This window comes from Gracilinanus agilis, chromosome 6 (genome assembly GCF_016433145.1).
Source record: "Gracilinanus agilis isolate LMUSP501 chromosome 6, AgileGrace, whole genome shotgun sequence".
NCBI classification, from domain to species: Eukaryota; Metazoa; Chordata; class Mammalia; order Didelphimorphia; family Didelphidae; genus Gracilinanus; species Gracilinanus agilis.
The window spans coordinates 174,814,593-174,839,683 of record NC_058135.1 but is presented as its reverse complement, the minus strand read 5'-3'; the positions used below and the strand labels follow the sequence as shown (position 1 = coordinate 174,839,683).

The following is a 25,091-nucleotide window of genomic DNA, read 5'->3' as shown; positions in this document are numbered from 1 at the left end:
GGGGAGGGGGGAGGAGGAGGAGAGGGAGGGGGCGGGGGATGAGGAAGCGGNAAACATCTCTCAGCAAAAGTGCTGTTTAGTCAACTTCCTTTAAAATATAGTAAACATGCTGATCCTGGTTATCTTTTTAAGTATACATTTAATTGTACAGGAAAAAGTACCTTGTGTAACATTGTCTCAACATTCGCAGATTGACTGTAAATTACCTTTTAGTCTTTGTGCAGACTGAAGAAGCACTATATTATTCCTAGAAAGTGCTTTTGCCTAAGGCTTTTCAGCTTTACAGTAGCGATTCTAACATGCATTATGATTTGTAATTAGAAATGTTACTTTCACTGAAAGTGTCGTGATATTTCAATTACTTTTAACCACCATGTAAAAATAAAACTGTTTCTCTTGGGTTTGTCAGCTATTTCTCTTGTGCACAGGTAATAAATGAATTTAAAATGAAAAAAAAATGTGTCTCTTATTCCACATATTAGTCCATCATCCACCACAAAGTAGGTGGAGTTCTTTATCAGTCCTCTAGAATCAGAGTTGATTTAGTTGATTAGAGTCAGGCTTTTTTTTTTTTTAAACCCTTACCTTCTGTCTTAGAGTCAATACTATATATTGGTTCTAAGGCAGAGGAGCAAGAAGGGCTAGGCAATGTGGGGGTTAAGTGACTTACCAGGGTCACTCATCTAGAAAGTATCTGAGGCCATATTTGAACCCAGGACCTCCTGTCCCTAGGCCTGGCTTAGCTGCTCTCTGAAGTTCTTATTTTTATTTTATTTTATTTTTTTAAAACCCTTACCTTCTGTCTTGGAGTCAATACTGTGTATTGACTCCAAGGCAGAAGAGTGGTAAGGGTAGGCAATGGGGGTCAAGTGGCTTGCCCAGGGTCACACAGCTGGGAAGTGTCTGAGGCCAGATTTGAACCTAGGACCTCCTGTCTCTAGGCCTGGCTCTCAGTCCACTGAGAACTACCCAGCTGCCCCCAGAAGTTCTTATTTTTAAAGGACTGCTCCTTCTCTCCTAGGCCAGATGATTTCTGAAACTTTTTCTAACAAAAAGAATTTTTATAGAAAAATAAGAGTAGAAAGAACATCATTAGCCCCCTTGTTCAATCTGTCCCTGAACTAAGAATCTCGTTTAAACTAACCGAGGAATGGCTTTCCCTGGAGATCTCTAGCAAGGGGGAATCATTACCCAGACTAGGCAGTTCATTGCACTTTGGGGCAGCTCTAATGGTGAGGAAGTATTTCATGACATGAAGCCTAAGTTTGCTCCTCTGAGAGCGCAGAGAACAGATTTGAACTCACTTCAACTCTCTGAAGATCACTGTCCTGCCCTTCCTCTTCCCACCCAAGTCTTCTCGTTTCCAGTCTGCACATCTAAAGTCCTTTCTTGGAGTCCTTTTTTGGGATTATGTCAAGACTCTCCTGACCACTCCCCTCTGGACATATTCCAACTGTGCAGTTCAAAATGGCTCTGAACCCTTAGGAGACTACATCTCTTCTTGTAGAGAGTCCTGGGAGATGTAGTCTCCCAGGGTTCAGAACCATTTTAAAATGCACACATTATCTTTAAAACATAATCTTCCCAAATAAAACACAAAATCCCAGAGGGGGTCTGACCACGCCAGAACGTGGCAAAAGGAACCTCCTGCCTCTGTCCAAAAGCGGAACAAGAGGGGCAGCTCTCTTATACTTTGTCCATTTCAGAAATGATCAGGTTTTCGGATAATCCCTCGTCTACCTAGTGAAGACTTCGTCGTTGTTTTTATTCAGATGAATCAAAAGAATAAAATGATAAAAGTAAAAAAAAAAACCTAGAGGAAGAAGAGGTAAAAACAAGAACGAATGGTTTATAAGACTTGGCTAAGGGCAAAGGACAAAGGGGATCAAATGGAATAAAATAAAAAAATTAGAAGAAAGGAAAAAGAACAACAGAAGATAAAGGAATCCTCCCTAATGGCTGACAGCTATCCCATCATCCTCCCACTCCTGCCTCCAACCAACATCTTCCTAGAACTCCCATAAACATAAGAGGAAGAGCCTAGAATGTTATTACATACCTACTGGTTTGTCTACAGGTAACATGCCCAAGTACTGCACATGGAACTTCTGTACCAGCTCAGTCTTTGGTGTTGGAAAATCTACTACATGGGAACAAAAAAGAATGGCTCTTTATTAACACTTAACGACATTAAAATTAGAAATAAAACTATAACCCCCCCCTACACACTCCTATGTCAGATCATTATCAACACTTAGAGACCCACATGTTAAAATTAAAAATAAAAATATAAAAAAACCCTACACTCCTATGTCAGATCATTGCCAAAAATACAGATGGCTTCCTCACTACTTGTTTTCCAAGGGCAGAGATGATAATTCTTCTATAACTACTTCATCTCTCACATCTGCCTTTGGGGCACAGTGTAGCCTTTTAAATTGGCCTTCCCAAATGGGGCAGCATTTAAAGATGGTTATTTTACTCTGCGCTGTTACAGCTGCCATTATCTGCTAGCTTGCTGTCCTTAGGTTCTATGTAGGTCCAGAGGCTACTTAATCATGAAAAGCAGAATCTTAGATGGGAAATAAATAACTACACAGACGAAAACTGATCAACCCACCGCTTTCTGTTTTTATGCAGGAAGCTGTCCCTGAAATAAAACATGATTCATAAAGCAAGAAAATCAACATTTTTCACTATGAGTCTGGCAAAAAAAAAAATCATTCCTAGCCCAATCCTACTGACACAGAAAACTTAAAGCAGGTACCCCTGGGGCAACAGCTTTTGAGTGCCTCAGAGTAGACATTCCATAAAGGTTTGTTGAGCTGAATTAAATTGAACATCATTTTAAGGGGAAAATGAAACATCAGGCTTTGTAGTTGCAGCCTGAGGCTGATGTTGGTATCAGTAAAATCAAGCCACTATTAGTTATTCCGTGCTAGGCAGGGGGAGACAAAGACCCTCGGAGGAACTGACGTTTTAACAAAGGACGCAACATGCAAGCGTATAGTTACAAACAAAACACATATACAGCAAATACAAGGTAACAAACAAAACATATATACAGCAAATACAAGGTAACTTTGCAGAGGGAGGCACCAGGAGCTGGAGGGACTGGGAAGAATCCCATATAGAAAGGGGCGCTTGAGTCAAATTCTGAAGTTTTGGAACAGGGACACAAAAAAGAGGAGGTGATGGGCATGGGGACCTGCTTGGAGGTTCCAGAAACAGGGGATAAAGAATTCTGTGCAAGGGACAGAAAGGACGGTTTGAATGAACAATATAAAGGGGAATAAAGCCAGAAAGGTAAAATGGGCTGGGGCTGTAAAAAAAGATTTAAATGCAAAAGGGAGTCTAGATTTGAACTTAGAAATAATAGGGAGCTGCTGGAATTTACTGAGTCGGAAAATGCCAGGGACAGACCTGTGCCTCAGGAAAATCCCTTGGGCGGCTGGTTGGAAGATGGATTAGAAAGAGAAGGGACCTGAAGCAGTAAAACAAAAAAAACAAACAAAAAAAAAAACCAGTCTGGCTGAGATGAGAGAATGTGCTGAACTCTGGCAGCAATCATGCGAATGGAGAGAAGATGGCATCGAGGAAAGATACCAAAGCAGAAATAACATTTGACAATTGGCTGGAAATCATGGGTAAGTGGGAATGAGAAATTGTGGCTGTCACCAAGATGGAATGAATGAACCTGAACCACAGAAAGCATGGTGGTGCCTCCAACAGAAATAGTGAGGTCCAAGAAGGGTAGATTGGAGGGGAAAGATAACGGGTTCCATTTTGGACATGCTGGGCTGGAGACGCCCAAGCAACACCCAGGATAGGATATTTTAGCGGCTCTAAGGAGAAAACATAAGAGAACATCTTTGAGCTTTCTCCTGGCTTAAGGAGAGGATTATTAATGAGAACAAGAACCCAGGCCTCCTGACCTACCTTGCAAAGGAACATCAAGATTCCCATTAGTTCTTTCCTGTAATGAGCTGCAGGCAACAGCTTTGGCATTCTTCCGTTCAGCCATAATCTGAGAGACAAGAGAAAAAACATAGTATTGCTTCCATTACACACTTCATGCGCTTGCATATGAGCTAGGTCATCTCATAAGTGGGTTCCATTTCATTTCATTTCCAATTTAATAATACTCTTCTCTATTGCTTATTTTTAAGATTCCAACCCTGCTATATATTTTGATGGAAATTTGTACTCATTGTCCCTGGGGATAATGTGCAAATGAATATTTCCATGGATAATAGTCTCCTAATTCTTTCAAAGCGGCATCCCCCCAGCTTGCATTCAACCCAACTCTAGTAGGAGCAGCGCCCTGAACCAATATATCTGTGGAACGGGTGGGTTGGTCAGCAAGTTAGTGCCAGCTGGGGCTAAAAAATAACCATATTCATCAAAGCAATTGTTAATTTTTGAGTTATTGGGAGTCATCTGCATACCAAAAAGGTTTATGTTCATACTGATTAAGTCTGTCAGGCTACTATAGTCATGGATGATTTCCAAACAAAATACTTTCTTTCTTGAGAGTTTATCAATGTTTCTTCCTGTTTTATTGCAATTCAACTGAACAAGAACACATTAAGCACATCCTAAATGTAAGGCAATGTGATGGGTTCTAGAGATACGGAGAAAGAATTTTTAAAATGGTCCTTGCCCTTAAGAAGCTTGCTATCCCCTGGGAGGAGAAGGAAGTTAACACGTAAATAAATTAAGTGTGGACACGATCATTTGAGGAGAAGGTCTTGAGTCCAAACAGCTAATTAAGTTGTTTAAGTTAACATTAAGTTTTTAACTTAACTTTATTTATAAACTAATTTAACTTAACATTAAGTCATAACAGCTAAATGGATTAGGAAAAACTTTTTGTAGGATAGGGTCTGTGAGATAAGTATTAAAGGAAGTGAGAGGTTTTGAGCTTTGTCCCTCTCCTAAGTGTTCTAGTCAAGTTATTCACTGTTGAAGGGAAATAAAGTCCCAAAGAAAGTCAGGATCTTGTCCTCTAAGCCAGTGGGAAAGGCAGCCCACAGGCAGTCCTTCCAAATCCCAGCCTCTAGATCAGTGGTTCCCAAACTTTTTTGGCCTACAGCCCCCTTTCCAGAAAAAATATTACTTAGCCCCCTGGAAATTAATTTTTTTAAATTTTAATAGCAACTAATAGGAAAGATAAATGCACCTGTGGCCATCACCACCCCCCTGGATCGCTGTTGCACCCACCAGGGGGTGGTGGCACCCACTTTGGGAATCACTGGTCTAGATGGAAGTTAGAGGGTGAGAGAATCTCTTCCCAGACTTGCAGCACCCCAGAACTCTCATCATCTCCCATTCTCACATCCCCAAGGAGCGAGATGGAGAGAGGAGGAAGCAAGATGCAACCCAGTTTCCATGGATACTGGTTGGTTATACCATGTTTAAAAGGCATTATCTGATGCTAGGTGGTATGGCGGCTTGAGTACCAGGCCTGGAGTCAAGAAAACTCATCCTTATGCATTCAAATCTGGCCTCAGACATTTACTAGCTGGGCAAGTCACTTAACTCCTGTTGCCTAATCCCTACCACTCTTCTGCCTTATGATCAATACTTAGTATTGTGTAATTAGAATCTGTTACCCTAAAAACTACGATCCCTAGAACCCCACTCACTTCCTTTTGTTACGTGCTGACTAGCATTATAGAGAAATTATAGATATAGGTATAGACTTAAGTCAGAAAAGATGACACCTTGAAGCAAACTAGACAGGTTATAAATAAGGTGGAGGTCTGTCTGTCTGTCTCTCTCTCTCCTTCCTGTCACAGCTTTGGTGGAGCGGGGATTTTTGATCAGGTAGAAAAACTTAGTCACGTGGTTCTGTTTTGTCAGATAATAAACTTTATAAAAATAATACTTGAAGTATTGGACAGTATTGATCCTAAGGCAGAAGGTAAGTTTAAAAAAAAAAAAGTCATTAGTTTACCCTTCCATCCAGGTAGGTGACTCCAAACTCTAGGTCATAAGAGATTAAGGAGGAGTGCACAGCTGAATGTCAGTGTTGTTTTTATGAAAATAATTTGGATGCCCTAACTTAATTTAATCAGTATTCAGTTCATTGTGATTTAATGAGTATTAGGGATTGTATTAGCAAATTAAGCAGAATAGAATTAACTCTGAATTAGTTGTATGGGTCAATGCTGTAAGAATAAAGAGTTATTATTAGGTTAGAATTAATTAAGCCATCCTGTATTAGTGGCATTTTTTCCTGTGTCAATGATTATTAAGTGAGACTTTTGCTGTATTAGTTAGACCTATTAGAAGGCTTGATCTCAGCTTGTATTGATGTAGTAGCATTGACCACCACATTTATAGGTGTGCAATATTTAAAATAATGTTCATATGCATACCTCTGAGTCACTAAGTGCCCTTTCCTTTAAGACCACAACTTCCTAATGTCTCCCATCACAAGGTTTTTTGAACCCTAGAAATGCTGCTGATCAAACCCTCTGTTGAGATGGCCAGATGGTGTGCCGAAGGCCCAAGAACTTGCTAATAAAGTCTCATGGCTTATGGAAGGCCCAAGAATGCTGCGGCAAAAGTAGTAATGACTGAGGGACATTTCCCTTGGTCAAATATGGGAGCTCCTTCCTTTAACCAAACATGGAGTTCTATTTTCTCTTCTTTACAAATCATGTGGAATGGATCAGTCAAAGAACTGTACTGCTCATTCTAGTTCTGCCATCCTCTTGACGGCTATAAAAGAAATTCTTTCTCAAAGAAGGGGCCCTTGATTGTCAGAAAGGTGCTAGATCTAATTTTCTAGGGGCAACTGATTTCCCTAATGAACTGAAACTGCTGGGGTTCTACCTCATTTTTTTTTTTTACTGAGAATTAGAATTTTGGGGTCACAATTTTGGGGAAAAATACAGAACATTCTATCACTTTTACTGAAGGATAGGCTTTGTGTGATGTGTTGGGCTTCAAACTTCTCTCAGATACCTGTAGACAATCTGAAAAGTTAACCATTGGCCATTAGCGATGAAAGAGAGATTCTCTTCCCATTTCTTTCTAGAGCATGGGAAAAGCTCAAAGCCAGGATGCATCTGGTCCTTCCTTGCAAAGTGCCATATTTATTTAGTAAGATCAAATAGGGTAGAGCAGCAGAGAACTTGGTTATTCGGATCCATTTTCTAAGCTTAAGTTTCTTGTACCTTCCCGCAGCTGCCACTGCTTTGGGTGTCTGAAGCTGTTTAGTTCGAGTAGTCGGAGCACTAATAATGAGGCCAAGGTCACCGTTCCATGGCCTTCTCTCCAGCTGAGCATTTTGGAAATAACTGTCATTGTTCAAAAAGGGGCATGAACTGAGAGTGGGAGAATAATTCATGTACTCAGTGCTGATGGCGGCCTTTATACAACCCTGCAGAAAACCTTGGACAACAGGGCCAGTTTGAGGGACCGTCATCGCTTATTACTGCGGGTTTTGAAAAAAGACAATGCCGGAGAACTACATTCCCCAGCATGCCTTTCACCTCCCAGTGTTCCCGCCCCTCTACTTCCTGGTGACCAATCCCGTGCTAGGGAGGGGCTTTTGTAAGGGAACTGGGGTGGGGAGGGCAGGGCAGCAGAGCTGAGGAGAGTAGGAGCTACCTTTGCAGGATTAAAGGACCCTTTTCTTTTATAATTTTTTCTACTGTCTTTATTTTCTTTAAACATTACTGAAGCAACGACTTGAAAGGTCAAAAGATGCCAAACAATCTATGGATCAAAGTTATCTTCCCTGTCTATACCTAAAACACCAATCTAGACCTGGCTTAAGCAAATGGTAACTAGCCTCGGAGATCCTCCATTAAAAGACAGGGGTGATTCGGGGTGAAATGAATTCACGTGAAAAAGCCAGGAGGAGTAGCGTTGGCCACGTAAAAGAGAATGCAGTCAGGTCAATGAGGCATCCTTTCTGGGTGAAGGGCAGGTGGGGAGTACGTTCTCTCTGGGTACCACGTTTTAGAAGGGATCTTGACAGACTGGCACATATCTAGGGAAAGGTGATCAGAGCCATGAGGAGATTTGAAACCAGCTCCCATTTGGGTGGGATGAAGGAAGGAGGCAGCTTGTATCTGGAGGGGAAAAGATTTGAAGGAAAACACACGCCACCTCTTCTCAGACATCAGAAGGGCTAGCTCTGGTGCTCCACAGCAATGGATTCAATTTACAGGAAGGTAGATTTCAGTTCAATTGCTATAAAGAGGAGCATCATAATTAGAGTATCCCATCAAAGCTAGAGGCTATCTGGAAGTTCTCAAAGAGAAGGGGACGACTGCCAGTTAGGGAGGCAATAAAGGGCATTACTGTGCGTTGGAAATAGAGCAAGATGGACTGTCTGGTGGGCAGGTTGAAGCCACTTGGGACCTCTCCAGGGATGTTGATGGACCAGACTAAGATGCACCTGATTGATCTCCTCCGGCCACTTTCTTTTCCTTATATGCCCTTTCATTTCCACCTTGGAAGTCTGGTCTGATCACTGAAGGAAAGTGCCTACATGCTCTATTCCCCGAGCAGATAGCAAGCTCCTTGAGGGCAGGAAGAACTTGCCATTTTCTCTTTGTCTAAATGATACTCCATGCTTCGTACACAGCCTATGCTGGAAAAATGCTTCTTGGGTTGACAAGGTGGTGAACCGAGTGCGACAAACGTACCTTAGAACAGATTTCGTGGAGACTCGTGGCAATGGCCTTTGCTGGTGTGTCACATCGAAAAACGTGACATTTCAAAATTCTCGTGTCTTTATCTCTTGCTACATAAGCAAAATCTCTGTGCAAACAAAATTTATCAATAGATTAGAATGTAATTCTTTACCAACGATGTGAACTTTAAGAGTTAATGGAGCAAGCGCCCAGCATGTTGGAATCATTAGTGAACAGAATGTATGTCTTGGTTAGAAAAAAAGCATTTTTGAACTGGTTCCTTGAAGCAGAAGGACAGTCTGAGGAATCATGTTATGAGGAGATTTAGGAATCAAATGATGGCACCTTCCTGCATGTCAAAGCCAACGAGCTTAGAGCCACTAACAACTGTGAATGAAGGTGGAAATTTAAAACAATTCTTTACTTAGTATAGGCACAGATATGATCATTAAATGGAAGAAACAGACTTGAGCATGAATTGGCACGAGTGATGAGACAGACAAGCCAGTGTAGATGAAATAAAACAACAGCAGTCGGGGCATCCAACTAAGTTGCCCAGGGAGAGAAGAGAGGCACAATTGCTTTAGGATGCTGACTGAAGTCACTGCCTATAGAGGGACACAAAACACCAGAGGCAGAAATTCTCCCAAAAGACTTGTTTTACAAACGTTCCTCTTGCTGAAAGATCTCCCAGCAAATGAGGCTGCCTCAAATGATGTGTGCTGGGCACAGATACCCTGACGAGCCCGAGACGGATGCTTGGTTTTAGCATGTGCTCTACTGATTAAAGCGGTGCCAACCAGGCTCCTTCTGTGGGGGAACAGAATGATGCAATTTAATTTCTGCTATAGTTTTTAGACTAGTAGTTAAAAGATCAAAGTTTTCTATTCTCTTTCTAGGAAGCTAAAAGCGGAGAGATATTCATTTGTTAACCTAGTGTACTGAATCCCTGGAACACAACAATTATGCCAGGAGACCTATCAGAGGCACAATCACAAGAAGACTTAATTCTACTAAAAGAAAATTAACTGGTGGCCTTTTTGTGATCCAGCATTAATAATGACCCAATGATAATGGCCATAATACCAAAAAGGGCCATCTGCAGGGTTCTGAGGTTTGCTGCTGCTGCTGTAAAGTTAGTGATGATGAGCATTTGCTGTCCATGAGGGAGCCAGACAGAAGCCTCAGTGGTAAAATGGAGCAGGTGGCTCAGGACAGAACCGTGCTTGGGACATGGAAGACTGGGGCATGATTAAAGGGATGGGAAGGGGGCACTCTGGAACCTGTGGATAAACAACAGAGCAATTTCCACCACTTTTCCAAGTTTTTCACTGGGACTAGGTCAACCTCCTTTAAATGCGAACCTCAGACAGCTGTTCCTATTCCACTACTGTAAGGCTGGTTCCAAAGAGAATCCCAAGCTTCTCTGTAAGCTGCTTCAAAGTCCTTTTCTTTGCACTAGCAAATTCAGTTCTTATTTTCCCACACCAGGTTCCATTATTATTTGGTCTCCCTGAATGTAAGCCTTTCTGATGGTTTCCTTTATAATGATGATGATCATGACAATAGCAGCAACGCAGCAACTAGCATTTATATGGTGCCCATAACGTGCCATCGCTTTCCAAATATTTTCTCATTTGTGCCTCACAACAACCTTGGGGAGTAGGCTATATAGTTGAAGGACCTGAGTTAGAGAGGTTATTTAAATAGGCAGCTTTTACTTAGAAATCCTTCTGCTCTTAAAGAGACAGAGGGAGATTAAGGAAATTCCTTTAACACTCCAGGCTACACTTCTGTGCTGAGTAATATGAATCCCTCCATGATCAGCAACATCTCCATCCAAAGATAACTGGGCTCCTCACTCTACATGGACGAAGTCATCCATCCTTACTCCTATTGTTCCTCTGTAAATCTTGCCAATTTCTTCATTCTTTTTTAAATTAAACCTTTGACTTCTTTTAAAATCAATACTAAGTATTGCTTCCAAGACAGAAGAGCAGTATGGACTAGGTAATGGGGTGTTAAGTGACTTGCCCAGAGTCACGCAGTTAGGAAGTGTCTGAGGTCACATTAAAACCCAGGGCTTCCCATCTCCAGGACTGGCTTTCTATCCACTGAGACACCTAGCTGCTCCCTGTTCATTTTTTTTTTTAAACCCTTAACTTCGGTGTATTGTCTCATAGGTGGAAGAGTGGTAAGGGTGGGCAATGGGGGTCAAGTGACTTGCCCAGGGTCACACAGATGGGAAGTGGCTGAGGCCGGATTTGAACCTAGGACCTCCTGTCTCTAGGCCTGACTCTCAATCCACTGAGCTACCCAGCTGCCTCCCCTGTTCATTCTTTAAAGTCCTGACAATTCCAGTTTTCAATCATTTCCCTCACCCATGTAATTCCATAATATTCAAGCATATTTATGGCACAGTCTGACAACTGTATTCTGTTTTCAGAATATGTTAGCCTTCTTTGGAGAAAACAATGGTTGGGGAAATAATATCAGACTGATCATCAAAAGCTCTGGCTACTAACTAGCCATGAGTCCTTGAGTGAATTAGGAAATTTCTTTGGACCTTGAATTTTCAAGTAAAAATGTGGAAGTTGAAAAAAAGGATCTATGACTACGATGGGTCCCTTCTTGTTCTAAAACCACATAATACTCCATCAAAATTGTAAATTCTTTCAGAGTAGGAACTTTATTGTATGTTCATCTCCCAGAACATCTAATACTGGTTTAATCACATGGTCAATCCTCAATCAATACTTGGAGGTTATGGGCCGGCTAAGCCACAGCCTCCAGCTCTGGCAGCTTGCTCCACTGCTTTTGTCGTGACCAAACAGCGCCACTCTTTTCTCCTACTGACCTCCCAGGCCTTAGACTCCTGGAGATTTTCCCTTAGATAATAAACACGTGTATATGGGTCACATCACAGATTACCTGGTCTAACAACCTGATTTCACACATTAGGACACTGAGGCACAGTGGTGTTTTATGAATTATCTGAGATCATTACAACTAGTTAGTGGCAGAACCAGAATTTAAACCCTGGTCTTTGAGGACTAATTCAAGGTTTCTTCCACTATAATAGGATTTCTTAACCTGGGGGTCATGAACTTTGTTTTTAAGAAAATATTTTGAAAATTGCATTTCAACATACAACATATCACAGGTCAGTCTAAGAAAGTAAATGGGAATTTTTTGGGGAGTTTTATGAGCTGCAGATGATATGTGAAGGTCAGAAGATGACACAGAAAAAGTTTAGAAACTGCCTATGACCAAATACTTAGTCTAAATTTTACAATAAGGTATTTGCTATAAACACCTCAGAATTCTTCTCTGGTATGAAGGGAGGGCCAAAAAATTTTAGGTAGATTTTCTAGATTGTGATGTGCTCATCCTTAACTCCTGCAATGTGGAAGGGATACTTATAATTGGTTTCTTTTGTAATCTTGTGTATTTTATTTTACATACTTAAAAATAGGATTTTAAGAAGAGATCTATAGGTTTCAATGTACAGCCAAAAGGATCCAGGGTACCAAAAAGGAAAAAAAAGCCTTGTACTATATCCTATGTGGCTTTAACATTTCCTTCCTCTTGGTGGGCAGAGCCACCACCGGATATACCTTCACATTGATGACTGGCTGCAGAATGTAAGGGAGATAAAAGTAAAGTTTTCATTTCTTCTTGCTCCCTGGTACTTGGCACCATATCTTTACAATACCTGGGACTCACTGATTGGCCCTCCGCTTCTCTAGAATATGGGGAAATACAACCAGGACCAGGCTAGACTTTCCAAATGTACTATTTAAAAAAAAGTTTAAGAAAATTAACTATATAAACAATATTTGAAGGGCATGTTTTATTTGCTTAACTGAATAAACTATTTAAAAGAACTTTGAAATGAAAATATTTGTAATCCAAATAATTCTTGCTAATTGCATTGGTATAGAGAACTCCTGCTATCTTAACTCTTCTGCAACAGTGAGTAAGGATACTGAGAAGTTAAATGATTTGCGAAAGGTCAAGTGGCAACTATGTGTCAGAGGCAAGATCTGAACCCAGGTCTTCCTCATTCCATTAGTCCCAACTTCTGTGACATGCTCTCTCCTTTGGTTCATTACAATTATGATGCTAGCAGTCATCTTTCATTAAAGCAGGCCTGGGCTGGAGGAGGTTCCATTGGAAAATCTTGTTTTCCTTCAGTTAATTGGCAATATTTACTGGACAACTCTAAAATAAATACATGCTGGCCTCATATACTTCCTAGCTATGTGACCCTGGGCAAGTCACTTAACTCCAATTGCCTAGCCCTTACCACTCTTCTGCCTTAGAACCGAAACAGAAAGTAAGGGCTTAAAAAAATGAAATGAATACACTCAAAACATTGTTAGGTGCACTTCCCAGCTGTGTGACCCTGGGCAAGTCACTTGACCCCATTGCCCACCCTTACCAATCTTCCACCTATGAGACAATACACCGAAGTACAAGGGTTTAAAAAAAACAAAAACAAAAACAAAAAAACATTGTTAGGTGGAGACTCAGAGGTGACCTCTATTTCTGAGCCATGTCTCCTTTAGACGCTGATGTTTACTCGATAGAAGGATATCTAATTTCTAACACAACTCAAATGTTTCATGTATGGAGAACCAAATTTCCATTCCGTTTTCCTCACCATTACTGTTGGCAAGCTTACAAATGCAATAATGGCAAAGTTACACAACAGAGGATAAAATTTCCTGGAACACTATTTTGCTCAATACACAACAGATCAAAGCTATCACAGTTCAGCTTTATGCCCTTCATTCTTACACATGGCATCCCTTTGGAGTCATTTCTTTTATTAATCTTAAATTTTTTTTCATCCTCAGGGAAACATGATTAATGTTTAAAGTGTAACCATCTAGAACTTGTTCCTCCTCAAATGAGAAAATTCAGCAGTCACAGGCCTCATTTTGGGAGAGTGTGACAAAATTTCAGGCTCGATTTTCTCCATTTCCTCACAGGTGAAAAGAAAACACAGGGAAGGCTTAAACAGATCTATTGCCTATGGTGAGGAAGTTTATGTATCTCAGGGATTTAACTCCTTCCCACAAGAAAACTTATGTTTTGTTTTTCTTTCTTTCTCACCCTGAAGGTTAAGTCATCTGCATGTCTGTTAATTTCTCTGACAGAATATTGAGCTATCACCTAAAATAGTTGAAAACCCAGAACATGTGGATTTGCAAAAAGAGAGACAGTTAGGTCACAAGTATGAATTTCCAAAATTTAGACAAGTTGACTGGCTTCCTCTGAGAGTGTGAAAACATATGGCTGATTTCAACCAATTATTATTCAGAACAGAATCCAAAAATCTCTCAACTGATTTTCTTAAAACAAAGCCTGGGAGGCAGCTGGGTAGCTCAGTGGATTGAGAGTCAGGCCTAGAGACAGGAGGTCCTAGGTTCAAATCCGGCCTCAGCCACTTCCCCGCTGTGTGACCCTGGGCAAGTCACTTGACCCCCATTGCTCACCCTTACCACTCTTCCACCTATGAGACAATACACCGAAGTACAAGGGTTTAAAAAACAAACAAACAAAGCCTGGATTCTTACCATTTACCTTTGGCTCTAGACTTGTTTTCTTTTATCATTAAAAGGCAAGTACAATTAGTAATAAGTTGTGAACTAGAAGGGAAGATTTAAATTGTGTTAAATATTCTGATTAAATCAGTATTATGCCATTAAGAGATTTTAGAGAAGTATTTGAGAGGAATTTGTAATTTTCTTTAAAATTCCTTACATTTAGGAAGGATTCAAAACAAACAACTAAAATTGATTTCTATTAAATTCACATACACACACACACACACCCTGCCCAGTAGTCACTCAGTCATGTAGAATAAACAGGAACCCTCTCCATATCTTTTTTTTTTTTAAACGAGTATGAAGAGTGAACCAAAATAACGTCCATATTGGCCATGTCTACATGTCCTATCTTGCTTATTAAGATCATCATCTTGACAAGGTGATGGATAGCATCCTTTGTCATCTATCCTTTGGATTAATTATAATTAGCCATTGTGTTCAGTTAGGTCTGTAAAAATTGTTCATTTTTTAGTGTTGTTATTGTATAAAGTGTTCTTCTGGTCTTGCTTATTTCACTCCATATTAGTTCATGCAAGTCATCCCAGGTTTCTCTGAAACGGTCCTTTTTTTCTCATTTTTTACTGCACAAAAGCATTCCATTCCATTAATTTACCACATTCTGTCCAGCCATTTATTTCCCTAATGAATGGGTTCTCCCCTTAGTTTCCAGTTCTTTGCCACCACGCACAAAGCACTACTGTCGATGCTTTTGTGTATGTGTGGTTCTTTTCCTCTTTCCTTGATCTCTTTGGGGGGCAGGAATAGTAGTGGTCCTGCTGGGTCAAATGGCATTCAGAAATGAGTAACTTTTGAGGCATGGTCCCAAATTGTTTTCCAGAATTGCTAGACCAACTCTAATGTGGATTTTCTTCATAAATAAGAAAAGGGGCTTTGATCACTGCAACTTCTCATTTCTCTTCACTAAGTCACCTTTGTAGCTGATTGGTTCATTTGTCTAGCTGTCCACCTGTCCCTCCTTATCTTGGAGCTCTGGGGTCCTATGCTCACTGCCAGAGCAGGACCATTTTATTCTGCTTGTGGAAAGCACTGGCCAAAGGACTCTTCCTTGACAGAAGAAATCTCTTAATGTGAACTCACAATCAAGGAAAACTCTTAAATCTTCCATCTCATAGCATTAACTATTGGAATGACAAACTGGAAATTTTGATTCCAGCTTATGGTCATGACAGAACTGTCTGCCTTTTCTCTGAAACCTTTCCCTGCTTTCAGCTTTGTTCAGCTTTTTTTTTTACTGAATAATCTTAATATTTATCTACCATCAAACTGATGCTCCCCTCCCTAAATTAGCTTATATTGATTTTGTATATATTTCTCGTCACATGTATTATCTTCCCCTGACTGAATGGAAGCTCCTTGAGGACTGGGGCTATTTCATTTTAAGTTTGAATCCCCAGTGCCAAGCACAGTGCCTAGAAATAGCAGGCACAATTTACTAAATGCTTACTGAGTAAAGTAAGAAATTTGAGTTATTATACACCCTATACACATCTTTCCTCACCTAACCTCTTATTCAATTTGACTTGCACAACAGTTACTACATCTATTTTCTTGTGTCTCAAATATGATACTATTTGTGAAAGTGTCAGCATAGTGGCTGGTACATAGTAGGTGCTATATAACTGCTTATTCCCTTTCCCTTCTCTTCTCCTTCCCTTCCAGCAATACAAACCTTATACTAAGTTGGTCAGATTTGTTCTAATTTGTTGAATTCTTTACTTATGAATATAACAAATACAATTAATTTTTTTCTAATATTAAAATTAGCATGTTTCTTATAATGAACATTTTCTTAAGATATTACTTTGACAGCAGTGAAAGACACCCTGAAATTTTATATGCACATTACAGCTAAAGGGGGTCTTCTCTGCACTGGTTTTCTAACTGCCTTATGCCCATGGTTCAAGATCAAAACCTTTTAAAAATTTCTTTTTTAAGAACATCGAAACTAGTAGGAGTATGTACTTTATAAACAAGCTTTAACTTATGGATTCCTTTGGTTCATTTCCATAATCACAGACCTTTTGTCTGGATGAAATCTTAGATCATCTAATCCAAACTGAACCCAATCTAATTCTTTGTAAAAGGAATTTAGGATGTTAAGAAAGTTGTCATCTGCATGACAATCTAATGTTTAACTCCAATCTAGTGTTCTTTTCTACTACATATTACCTCTGAAAGAACCTTTCAGAGGATGGCATTTCCAACTTCTTATGAATGAATGAATTCCATGCTGCCATTTTCTACATTACACTAATCAAAACCCAGCAATATAAAAACAAACTAATTGGGGGTGTGGTGGGGGTTTGTGGTCTTTACGTGTTTTTGAAAGCAATTAATTTCTCCATCTCACTGACAAAGTTGAAATAGGGCCAGTACATGACTCAGTTCCTGCAGGTTTCCTCCTTGTTAGTGCTGCATCTGGTTTTTACAGAATGCAGGAGACAAGACGAGGGATTAGGAAGACTATCTTCTACTCGTATGAGAAGTGTTTTATTAAAGAAAGAAAGGCAAATTTTAAAATGTCAAGTTCAGAGGACTCGTCTTCAGTCCCCATGTCTTTATTCCTCCTACAACCTTGGCTGAGGTCTGTTGTTGGCTCAAAGGTGGTTTAATTAACCAATTAATTATAAATTATTTTATTATACACACATACTATATTAGTATACATTAATCAATAATAATTAATTATTAGATAATAATTTAATCTGAAATAGATCCTATAGTGGGCAATGAAAAAGATAGCAGAGCACATGCCTGCCTTATGGAATCCATACCATAGATGGGTGTGGAAAAGAGAAATTATGTAGAAGGAGAAAAGACATAAAGATATCTTCAATATATAGGTGTACGTATAAAGTACAGAAAGAGTAGTGTTAGTATTGTGTGTGTATATACAGAGCAAGAAAACATTCAGTAGTGGGTTGGAATGAAGTAGGGAAGTTCCCCTAGATGAAGTGATCTTGAAGCAAGGCTTTGAAAAGGAGAATTACTCCCTTTATTGCCCCTATTCTCTCCCTTGTCTTCAATCTTTCCCTTTCTACTGGATGCTTCCTTAACTACCTATAAACATGCCCATGTTTTCTCCATCCTCAAAAAAACATTACTTGGGGGGCAGCTGGGTAGCTCAGTGGATTGAGAGCCAGGCCTAGAGACGGGAGGTCCTAGGTTCAAATCTGGCCTCAGACACTTCCCAGCTGTGTGACCCTGGGCAAGTCACTTAACCCCCATTGCCCACCCTTACCACTCTTCTGCCTTGGAGCCAATACACAGAAGTTAAGGGTTTAAAATAAAAAAAAATTTAAAAAACCATTCCTTGCTCCATCCATCCCCTTAATGAGTGTCTGTATTTCTCTTCCCTTTTGTGGCTTATCTCCTTTAGGTCACCTGCAATCAATGCCTTTTCACTTTCTTTCCTCTTACCTTTGACCAAACCTCATGGTGTTTCTTCTCCATACAGTTGGGCTTCTGAGCTAATCCAAAACTTCTGTCTCCAAAGTTACCAATGATCTAAATGCAAAATCTAATGGACTTTTCTTATTGTTCATCCTTCTGGACCTCTCTGAAGCCTCTGACACCGTCAGTTACCTTCTTCTCCTTAATATCCTCTATTCTCCAGGTTTCCACAACACTATTCTATCCAGGTTCTCATTCTACCTGTCCAATTGCTCTTGTGACTCGTTTTCTTAGCTGGCTTTTTATCCAGGCTCAATCCTCAGGGCTCTGCCCTAGATCCTCTTTCCTTCGTCCTATTTCGCTTGGTGGTCTTACTGGCTCCCATGGATTCAATCATCATCTCTATGCTTACTTATCTAGCCCCAAACTCTTTCTTAAAAGTACAGTCTCATATCTCCATCTGCCCCACTGGACAAATCAAATTGGATGTTGTATAAGACATCTTAAGCTAAAAAATGTACCAAACTGAACCCATTATCTTTCCTCCCAAGCCTTTCATTCTCTTAACCATCCAGGCTCAAAACCTTGGCATCATCCTCAATTCTTTATTCTCTCTCACCCTAATATCCAAAATATTGTTAAATCTTGTTGGTTTTCATTCTCCCAACTTCTGCTATATATTCTCTCTTCTGACACTTCCATTACACTGGTATAGTTCCTCATTACCTCATGCCTGGACTATTACAACAGCCTGCTGGACTGATCTTTATGCTTTTAAGTCTGTCCCCCATTCCAGTTCATCCTCCGCTCAGCTATCAAATTCATCTTACTCAAGACACTGCAAGAGTTCTTTGTCATCTCCACATCAAATATAAAATCCTCTGTTTGTCATTCAATACTCTTTATACCCCTCCTACCTTTTTGGTCTTCTCATACCCGATTCCCTCCCTCCCACATACAATGCAGTGACATTGGTCTCCTTGCTATATATCACAGAAGACACTCTATCACCCACTTCTGTTCATTTCTAATGGTTGGCTGCCACTCATGCCAGGAAAGCTCTCCTTCTCCATCCCCATCTCCTTGGTTCCTTCAAGTGGCAGCTTCCAAGAGACATTTTTCCAGGTCCCTCATGATTCTAGTTCCTTCCCTCTGTTAATTATTTCCAATTTAGTCTGTATAACATATCTGATTTGAACATAGTTGTTCATATGATGTCTTCTCCATTAAATTGTGAATTCCATGAAAGTAGAGATTTTCGTTTTTGTCTCTCTTGTTAGTTATCCCCAGTGCCTAGCACAGTGTGTGGCACATAGAAGGTGCTTCGGAAATGCTTGTTGATCTGAATTAAAGGAGAGAGGATGGCATTCTGTGGGGAGGTCGTATGCAGAGCAATGAGGGGAGAATCACTGTGTAATCATTAGTCTTCAGCTTTTGAATCACATGAAGAAGAGGAAAAGAACAGTAAGTGGTAGAGATGAAGAGAAAAGGAAAGAAGGAAGGAAAGGAACTTTTATTAAGTTCCCACTAGGTGCCAGGCACTGTGCTTTACAAATCTTCTCTCAGCTGATCCTGATAACAATCCTGAGAAGTGGGTGCTATCATATTATCCCCATTTTAAATATGAGGAAACTGAAACGAATGATAAGTGACTTGCCCAGGGTCACAGAGCTAGTGAGTGAGGCAGGATTGAAACTCAGGTCTTCCTTACACTATTCACTGCATCTCTTAGGAAGAGAAAAGAAGCTGGTGAAGGAGGAAGGTAGCCCTCTAAAAGCCTATCCTCTTCCCAGAAAGTGGTAGAATATAAGCAGCATTTTAAAAACTTTTGACTTTTTATTATCTACCCATAGCACAATGTCTGCAACATAGCAGGCCCTTAATATATTTATTGATTGTCTGAAAACTAGGGCATTTAGAAATACTCAATCACAGTTAAGTTAGACTTAGCTGTAGGACTGTAGGGCATTTTACGGCAATTTTACTCAGAGGAGTAGCATCCCACTGTGGGATCTAGAAGGAGAAGGAGCAAAATGCTTGGGCCCAAACATTCAATTTCTAGCTTTTTATGACCAACTATACAGATTAGCCCGAAGATGACATGACTGCCTGCAAAGCACCTGCGTAAGGCATGGCTGAGGAGCAGAAATAGATTTAACCTAGGGGGAAAACCCTAGAGAAAGAGAGAACCATAATTAAGGCAAATCTCTCTGAAATGCTTTATTTCAGAAATAGGAATAAAAATGAGGCTACCTTCTAGGGGCACAAGCTACGGACTACACATGCAGATGGGTAGTAACGAGCCTGTCCGGGCAGTAACGCCTCTGAGAAATGAACATTCACCTCCGAGAGCAACTCTCCTCTGTACCAGGAGTGCAGCGAAGGCTCCTCGAGGATGCAACTTCCATCCCTCCCCCAGCAGGGGCCCGCCTGCTCCTCCTCTTCTTTGTTTGTGAAAATGTTCCCCAACAGCAGGGGTGGAGATTTTCTTCTCCAAGGTCTGCTCCCCACCTTCCACAAACACATAAGGCTTTCTTTGTTTTCTTCTCGTTTTGAAGAATCTAATCCCACAGATTGGGTTCCCTACGTACACTTGAACACGTCTCCAAGTTCACTTTTCTGCTCTGTGGTTTCACAATTGTGTGTGTGTGTGTGTGTGTGTGTGTGTGTGTGTGTGTGTGTGTGTGTGTGTGTGTGTGTGTATGTGTGTTTTTATCTATAAGCCTAGACAAGGGATCATCACATTAGAGGGGAAGAGGGGGCCTGTGGGGTCGCCTTGGTAAATATATATTTTGCTAAGTAAATTCCCATCAAAGTATTTTCAATGTATAAAACATGTAAATTAAAGATGAAAGATTCTGCCATTTAGAAATACTCGTGGCTCCGGTGGGGGGGAAGAGAGTGTGGTGATTCAGTGTTAACTTTACCCTAATTAGAACAATTAAACAAAGCTAAGCCATTAAATGTATACTTGCTAGCCTTACCACCAAGTCTGAGCAGAGGGTGTCATCTTTGACTTCTGAAACCTCTCCTCCTGGGGGCATCAAGGTGGTATTAAAAGTGCTCTGTGACAATTGCTGAGAACCACCACTTCCCCTCTCGGGCCACAGATTCTTCAAGAATTGATTCAAAAGTAATAAAGTTTGCACACTCCTCTCTCTTCCAGGAACTGCCCACAATTCCCTTCAGTACTTTCAGAACTACTGAGCCTCAAAATTCAAGGCAAAAGATGCTGGGCAGAGGGATGCTAGGGACACAGCACAAAGCCAGGGAAATGACTATCGTTTTGGGCAGCTGCTGTACAGGCAGCTCTGTTTCAGCCATACAGGGGAAAATCTCATGATTTTGTGTGTGATCATCTCCAAAGCAGAGGAAGGCTTAGAAATAAACCTGATCTTTCTCATTCCTCTCCTTGCCTGCCCTACTGAGAGACAGAGAGAAAGAGGAAGTGAGAAAGGTGGAGAGAATAGGTGGGGAGAGAGAGAGTAAGAAAAGAGGGAGAGAGATGGGGAGGGGGAGGAAAGAGAAAGAGAGAGACATGTGAAGGGGGAAGATGTAAAGAGAGGGAGGAAAGAGAAAGTGGAAAGGGGAGGAGAGAGAGTGAAAGAGAGAGGAGAAAGAAAAAGAGGAAGGGGAAGGGGGAATGGGGGAGAGAATGTCTCAACAAGTCTGGAATAGTTTAATAGTCTAATCAGGGATTAGGAAACTACTGCCTGCTTTTAGTGGGAACTAAGAATGGTTTTAAAATTTGTAAAAAAAAAAGTTTTATTCTATTTAAAAATGTAAAAGCCATTCTTCACTTTCTGGATTTACAAAAAAAAAAAGGCAACCAGAATTGGCCCTTGGCCCAGGGCACAGAGTTTGCAGTAATTTGCAGATCTCAGGATTCTCAATGGTACAAAAGAGGCTAATGTACAAATGCAGCCCAAGGGGATGGCTGATAGTCAATGCCAAATGAAAAATTCTCTCAAGTGTAAACATATCAGTGATTTAATGGTTGCAGTTTTAAAGAAAACTAAACTTTTCACACCAGAAATGGAGAAAGGGAGGAAATTAGAGGAGAAGAAAGGAGCAAGGGGGAAGAAATAGGGAAAGGGAGAAAGTGGATGAAGGAAGAAAGGGAAAGGGAGAAGGTGGAGAAGAAAGGTGAATGGGGGAGGAGGATGAGGGAAGGAAGGGGAAAGAGAAAGGGATAAGGGGGAGAAAAAGGGAAGGAGAGGGGGGAGAAGGAGAAGGAGGATTAGAAAGATTTGCCAACATTTTGCTTTATACTAGTCCTCATCTGAACTTGCAGATAACAAGGGGATCAGGGGCAGGTTCGGCCAAGATCTCCTCCCTTTAAACTATGATCCCAGAGGACTTGCATAATGACTGAAGCGTTAACAATTATATTTCAGGCTCCATGAGGGGCACTGCCTAAGCATTGCTACCATGTTTGTTCACTAACATGTTAATTGGATCCTCCTCCTAGTCATTAGCATGAATTAGCAAGTTCCTCTACATGCTTAATCATTCAGGACATCTCTGCCAAATAGGCTGAAGTACTAAGAGAATTAAGACCCTCCAAAGTATTTCTTTCCATACACTGGTTGACAATGGGGCACATACAAGGACAGCTTGGGAGGAAAACCCACCATGTCCTGCTTTGAGAAGACAAAGATGATTGTGATCATGGCGTGACTTTATGGAGAAAGCAAGTGAGCATTGCCAGACACATAAACACTGAGGATGGGAAAAAAAAAAAAGAATATCATTTACCTCTCTCTGAATCCAGGACAGCATGAAGGAACAGAGCAAAAACAGCAGTTAGCATTCACATTCACAGGAGGGCAGGATTTTGGCAAACAATGAAATAGCATTTACCACCCAGCCTTTCTCACCCATCTAATTACTGCAATCATATTCCTTTCCAGTAGTTATTTCAGCTGAACTCAATCACACCTAAGTGTGTATTTTGGGCAGTGTACAATGAAGCCAAGAGAGATCAGCTAAATTTATGAGGCAGCATACCAACGTGGGAAAGTAATCCGGCTTAAAATATCGTGGACAAATAGGGGAAAAGTCTTGCAGTAAACATTCACATAGCAGATACGTATCTTGGTTCTTCTTACTCCCCTACCCCCTGCCCTCAAAAAAAAAAAAAGGCAGCTGATATTTTAAAAGACCTCGTGAGATGAAAAGTTACCTTTTGTTTTAATAATAATAATGTCCTAACAGTATAGGGTGCCCATTATGTGCTGTGCTGATTGCTTTACAAATATTTTCTCATTTGATCTTCACAACAACCCTGGGAGGTAGCTCCTATTATTATTCTCTTTTCATAGGTGCAGAATTGTGTACAGTCACACAACTGAGACTCTCTCCACTGAGGCTCAGAACTCTCTCCACTGTGCCATCTAGCTGTCAACAGCCACTGATAGGATTTTGTTACCATTTCAGCCATGAAACACAGCTACTTCCTTTATGTCTCTATTTTTCATTCTTTTCCCTGGTGGATTGCCCTCGTGTACAGATAAAGAAAGGGTCCATAGTGACATTCTCAGAATGGGGGGACGGGAGACAAGGCAGAGACAAAGTAATGGAGAGACAGGAAGGACAGACATGAGGCTTGGAGGAGGAAGAGATGGGAGGAAAGAACTGCAAACAGGGGACCCACAAGGTGACAAAACCAACTGAGTAAGGAAATAGGAAGAGGTAAAGGGGAAAGGTAAAATGAGAAAGGAAGAGAAATCATTATGGAGCTGGGGCAATTGTGCCCTGGACTCCACTGAGTTTCATTCATTTCACTGAATTTCATTCCCAGGATTGTACCAGGGACACACTGCATAACCCCAGAAAGTCTTTTAGCCTGCCAATCTATAGTAAAGCTAATATCCCGTTCTTGTCCGCCATTAAACAAGGTCTAAGACTGGAGATCCAAAGTATATTTCACAAATGCATTAAACAGAGAGCAACTAAGAGGATGGCCAATCACCATGAAGTTGTGAGAAAAAGGCAAAGTCATTTTTTTCCACACCAAACTTGTCCTTCAGAGACTGTATGCACTAGTGGCTACCATGCTAGATTGCTAAGCTCTAAACTGAATGGTTTAAAACAAAAGTCAGTGATAGCCCATCATAATCCTGATTCCACAAAATGCCCCTCAAATGGGTTTCTTAACCATCCGACAAAGACTGGGCAAGATCCCTGAATGGGTTCTCCTCTATGGTAGGGGTTCTTTAAAAAATTTTTTTTTAATTTAATTTTTTTATTGATTAAGAAAATTTTCCCATGGTTACATGATTCATGTTCTTTCCCTCCCCTATTCCAACCCCCCTCCTGTAGCCAACACGCAATAACACTGGGTTATTGATCAAACACTGATCTAGACCTATTTCCATATTATTGATATTTGCATTAGGGTGATTGCTTAGAGTCTACATCCCCATCGACCCATGTGATCAAGCAGTTTTTTTTCTTCTTTATTTCTGCTCCCACAGTTCTTCCTCTGAAAGTGGATAGTGTTCTTTCTCATAAGTCCCTCAGGATTGTCCTGGATCCTTGCACTGCTGCAAGAGAAGTCCATTACATTTGATTGTACCACAGTGTATCAGCCTCTGTGTACAATGTTCTCCTGGATCTGCTTCTTTCACTCTGCATCAATTCCTGGAGGTCATTCCAGTTCACATGGAATTCCTCCAGTTCATTATTCCTTTCAGCACAATAGTATTCCATCACCAGCAGATATCACAATTTGTTCAGCCATTCCCCAAATGAAGGGCATCCCCTCATTTCCCAGGTTTTTGTCACCACAAAGAGTGAAGCTATAAATATTTTTTTACAAGTCTTTTTTCTTATTATCTCTTTGGGGTACAAACCCAGCAGTGGTATGGCTGGATCAAAGGGCAGATAGGCTTTTAAAGCCCTTTGAGCATAGTTCTAAGTTGCCATCCAGAATGGCTAGATCAATTCACAACTCCACCAGCAATGCATTAGTGTCCCAATTTTGCCACATTCCCTCCAACATTTATTACTTTCCTTTGCTGTCATGTTAGCCAATCTGCTAGGTGTGAGGTAGCATATGGTGGGGTTCTTAACCTGTTTTCTGTGAACTTTTTTATTTTAAAAAATATCTTGATAATGATATTAAAAATACTTTCCTTTGTAATCCTACATATTTGATTTTATAAATTTAAAAATATGATTCTGAGAAAAGGCACATAAGCTTCACCAGACTATCAAATGGGACCATGGCATCCAAACTGTTAAGGACCCCTGTTCTATGGGGTTTGCTGGAAAGCACGTTGGCTCTATGCCTGTAGTGGACAGAGACTAAAGCAGAAGGCAATTTGTGGGGTAAAAAGAGTTTAGAATTCAAGAGTATGAATTGTGGCTCTGATGACTGCTAACTGTGGGATGATGG

At 40.6% G+C, this 25,091-nt stretch overlaps 1 protein-coding gene across 1 annotated transcript in view; it reads right to left on the bottom strand.

Annotated features, from left to right (window-relative positions):
* The window catches only part of APBB2 (amyloid beta precursor protein binding family B member 2), a 429,171-nt gene that overhangs the window by 7,350 nt on the left and 396,730 nt on the right, over positions 1-25,091 (bottom strand). Inside the window, exons 13-15 of the mRNA XM_044681113.1 lie at positions 8,670-8,784; positions 3,940-4,027; positions 2,060-2,143 (exon numbers count right to left, since the gene is read on the bottom strand). Of these exons, the coding sequence (XP_044537048.1) occupies positions 2,060-2,143; positions 3,940-4,027; positions 8,670-8,784 (287 nt within the window). The remainder of the gene's footprint in view (positions 1-2,059; positions 2,144-3,939; positions 4,028-8,669; positions 8,785-25,091) is intronic.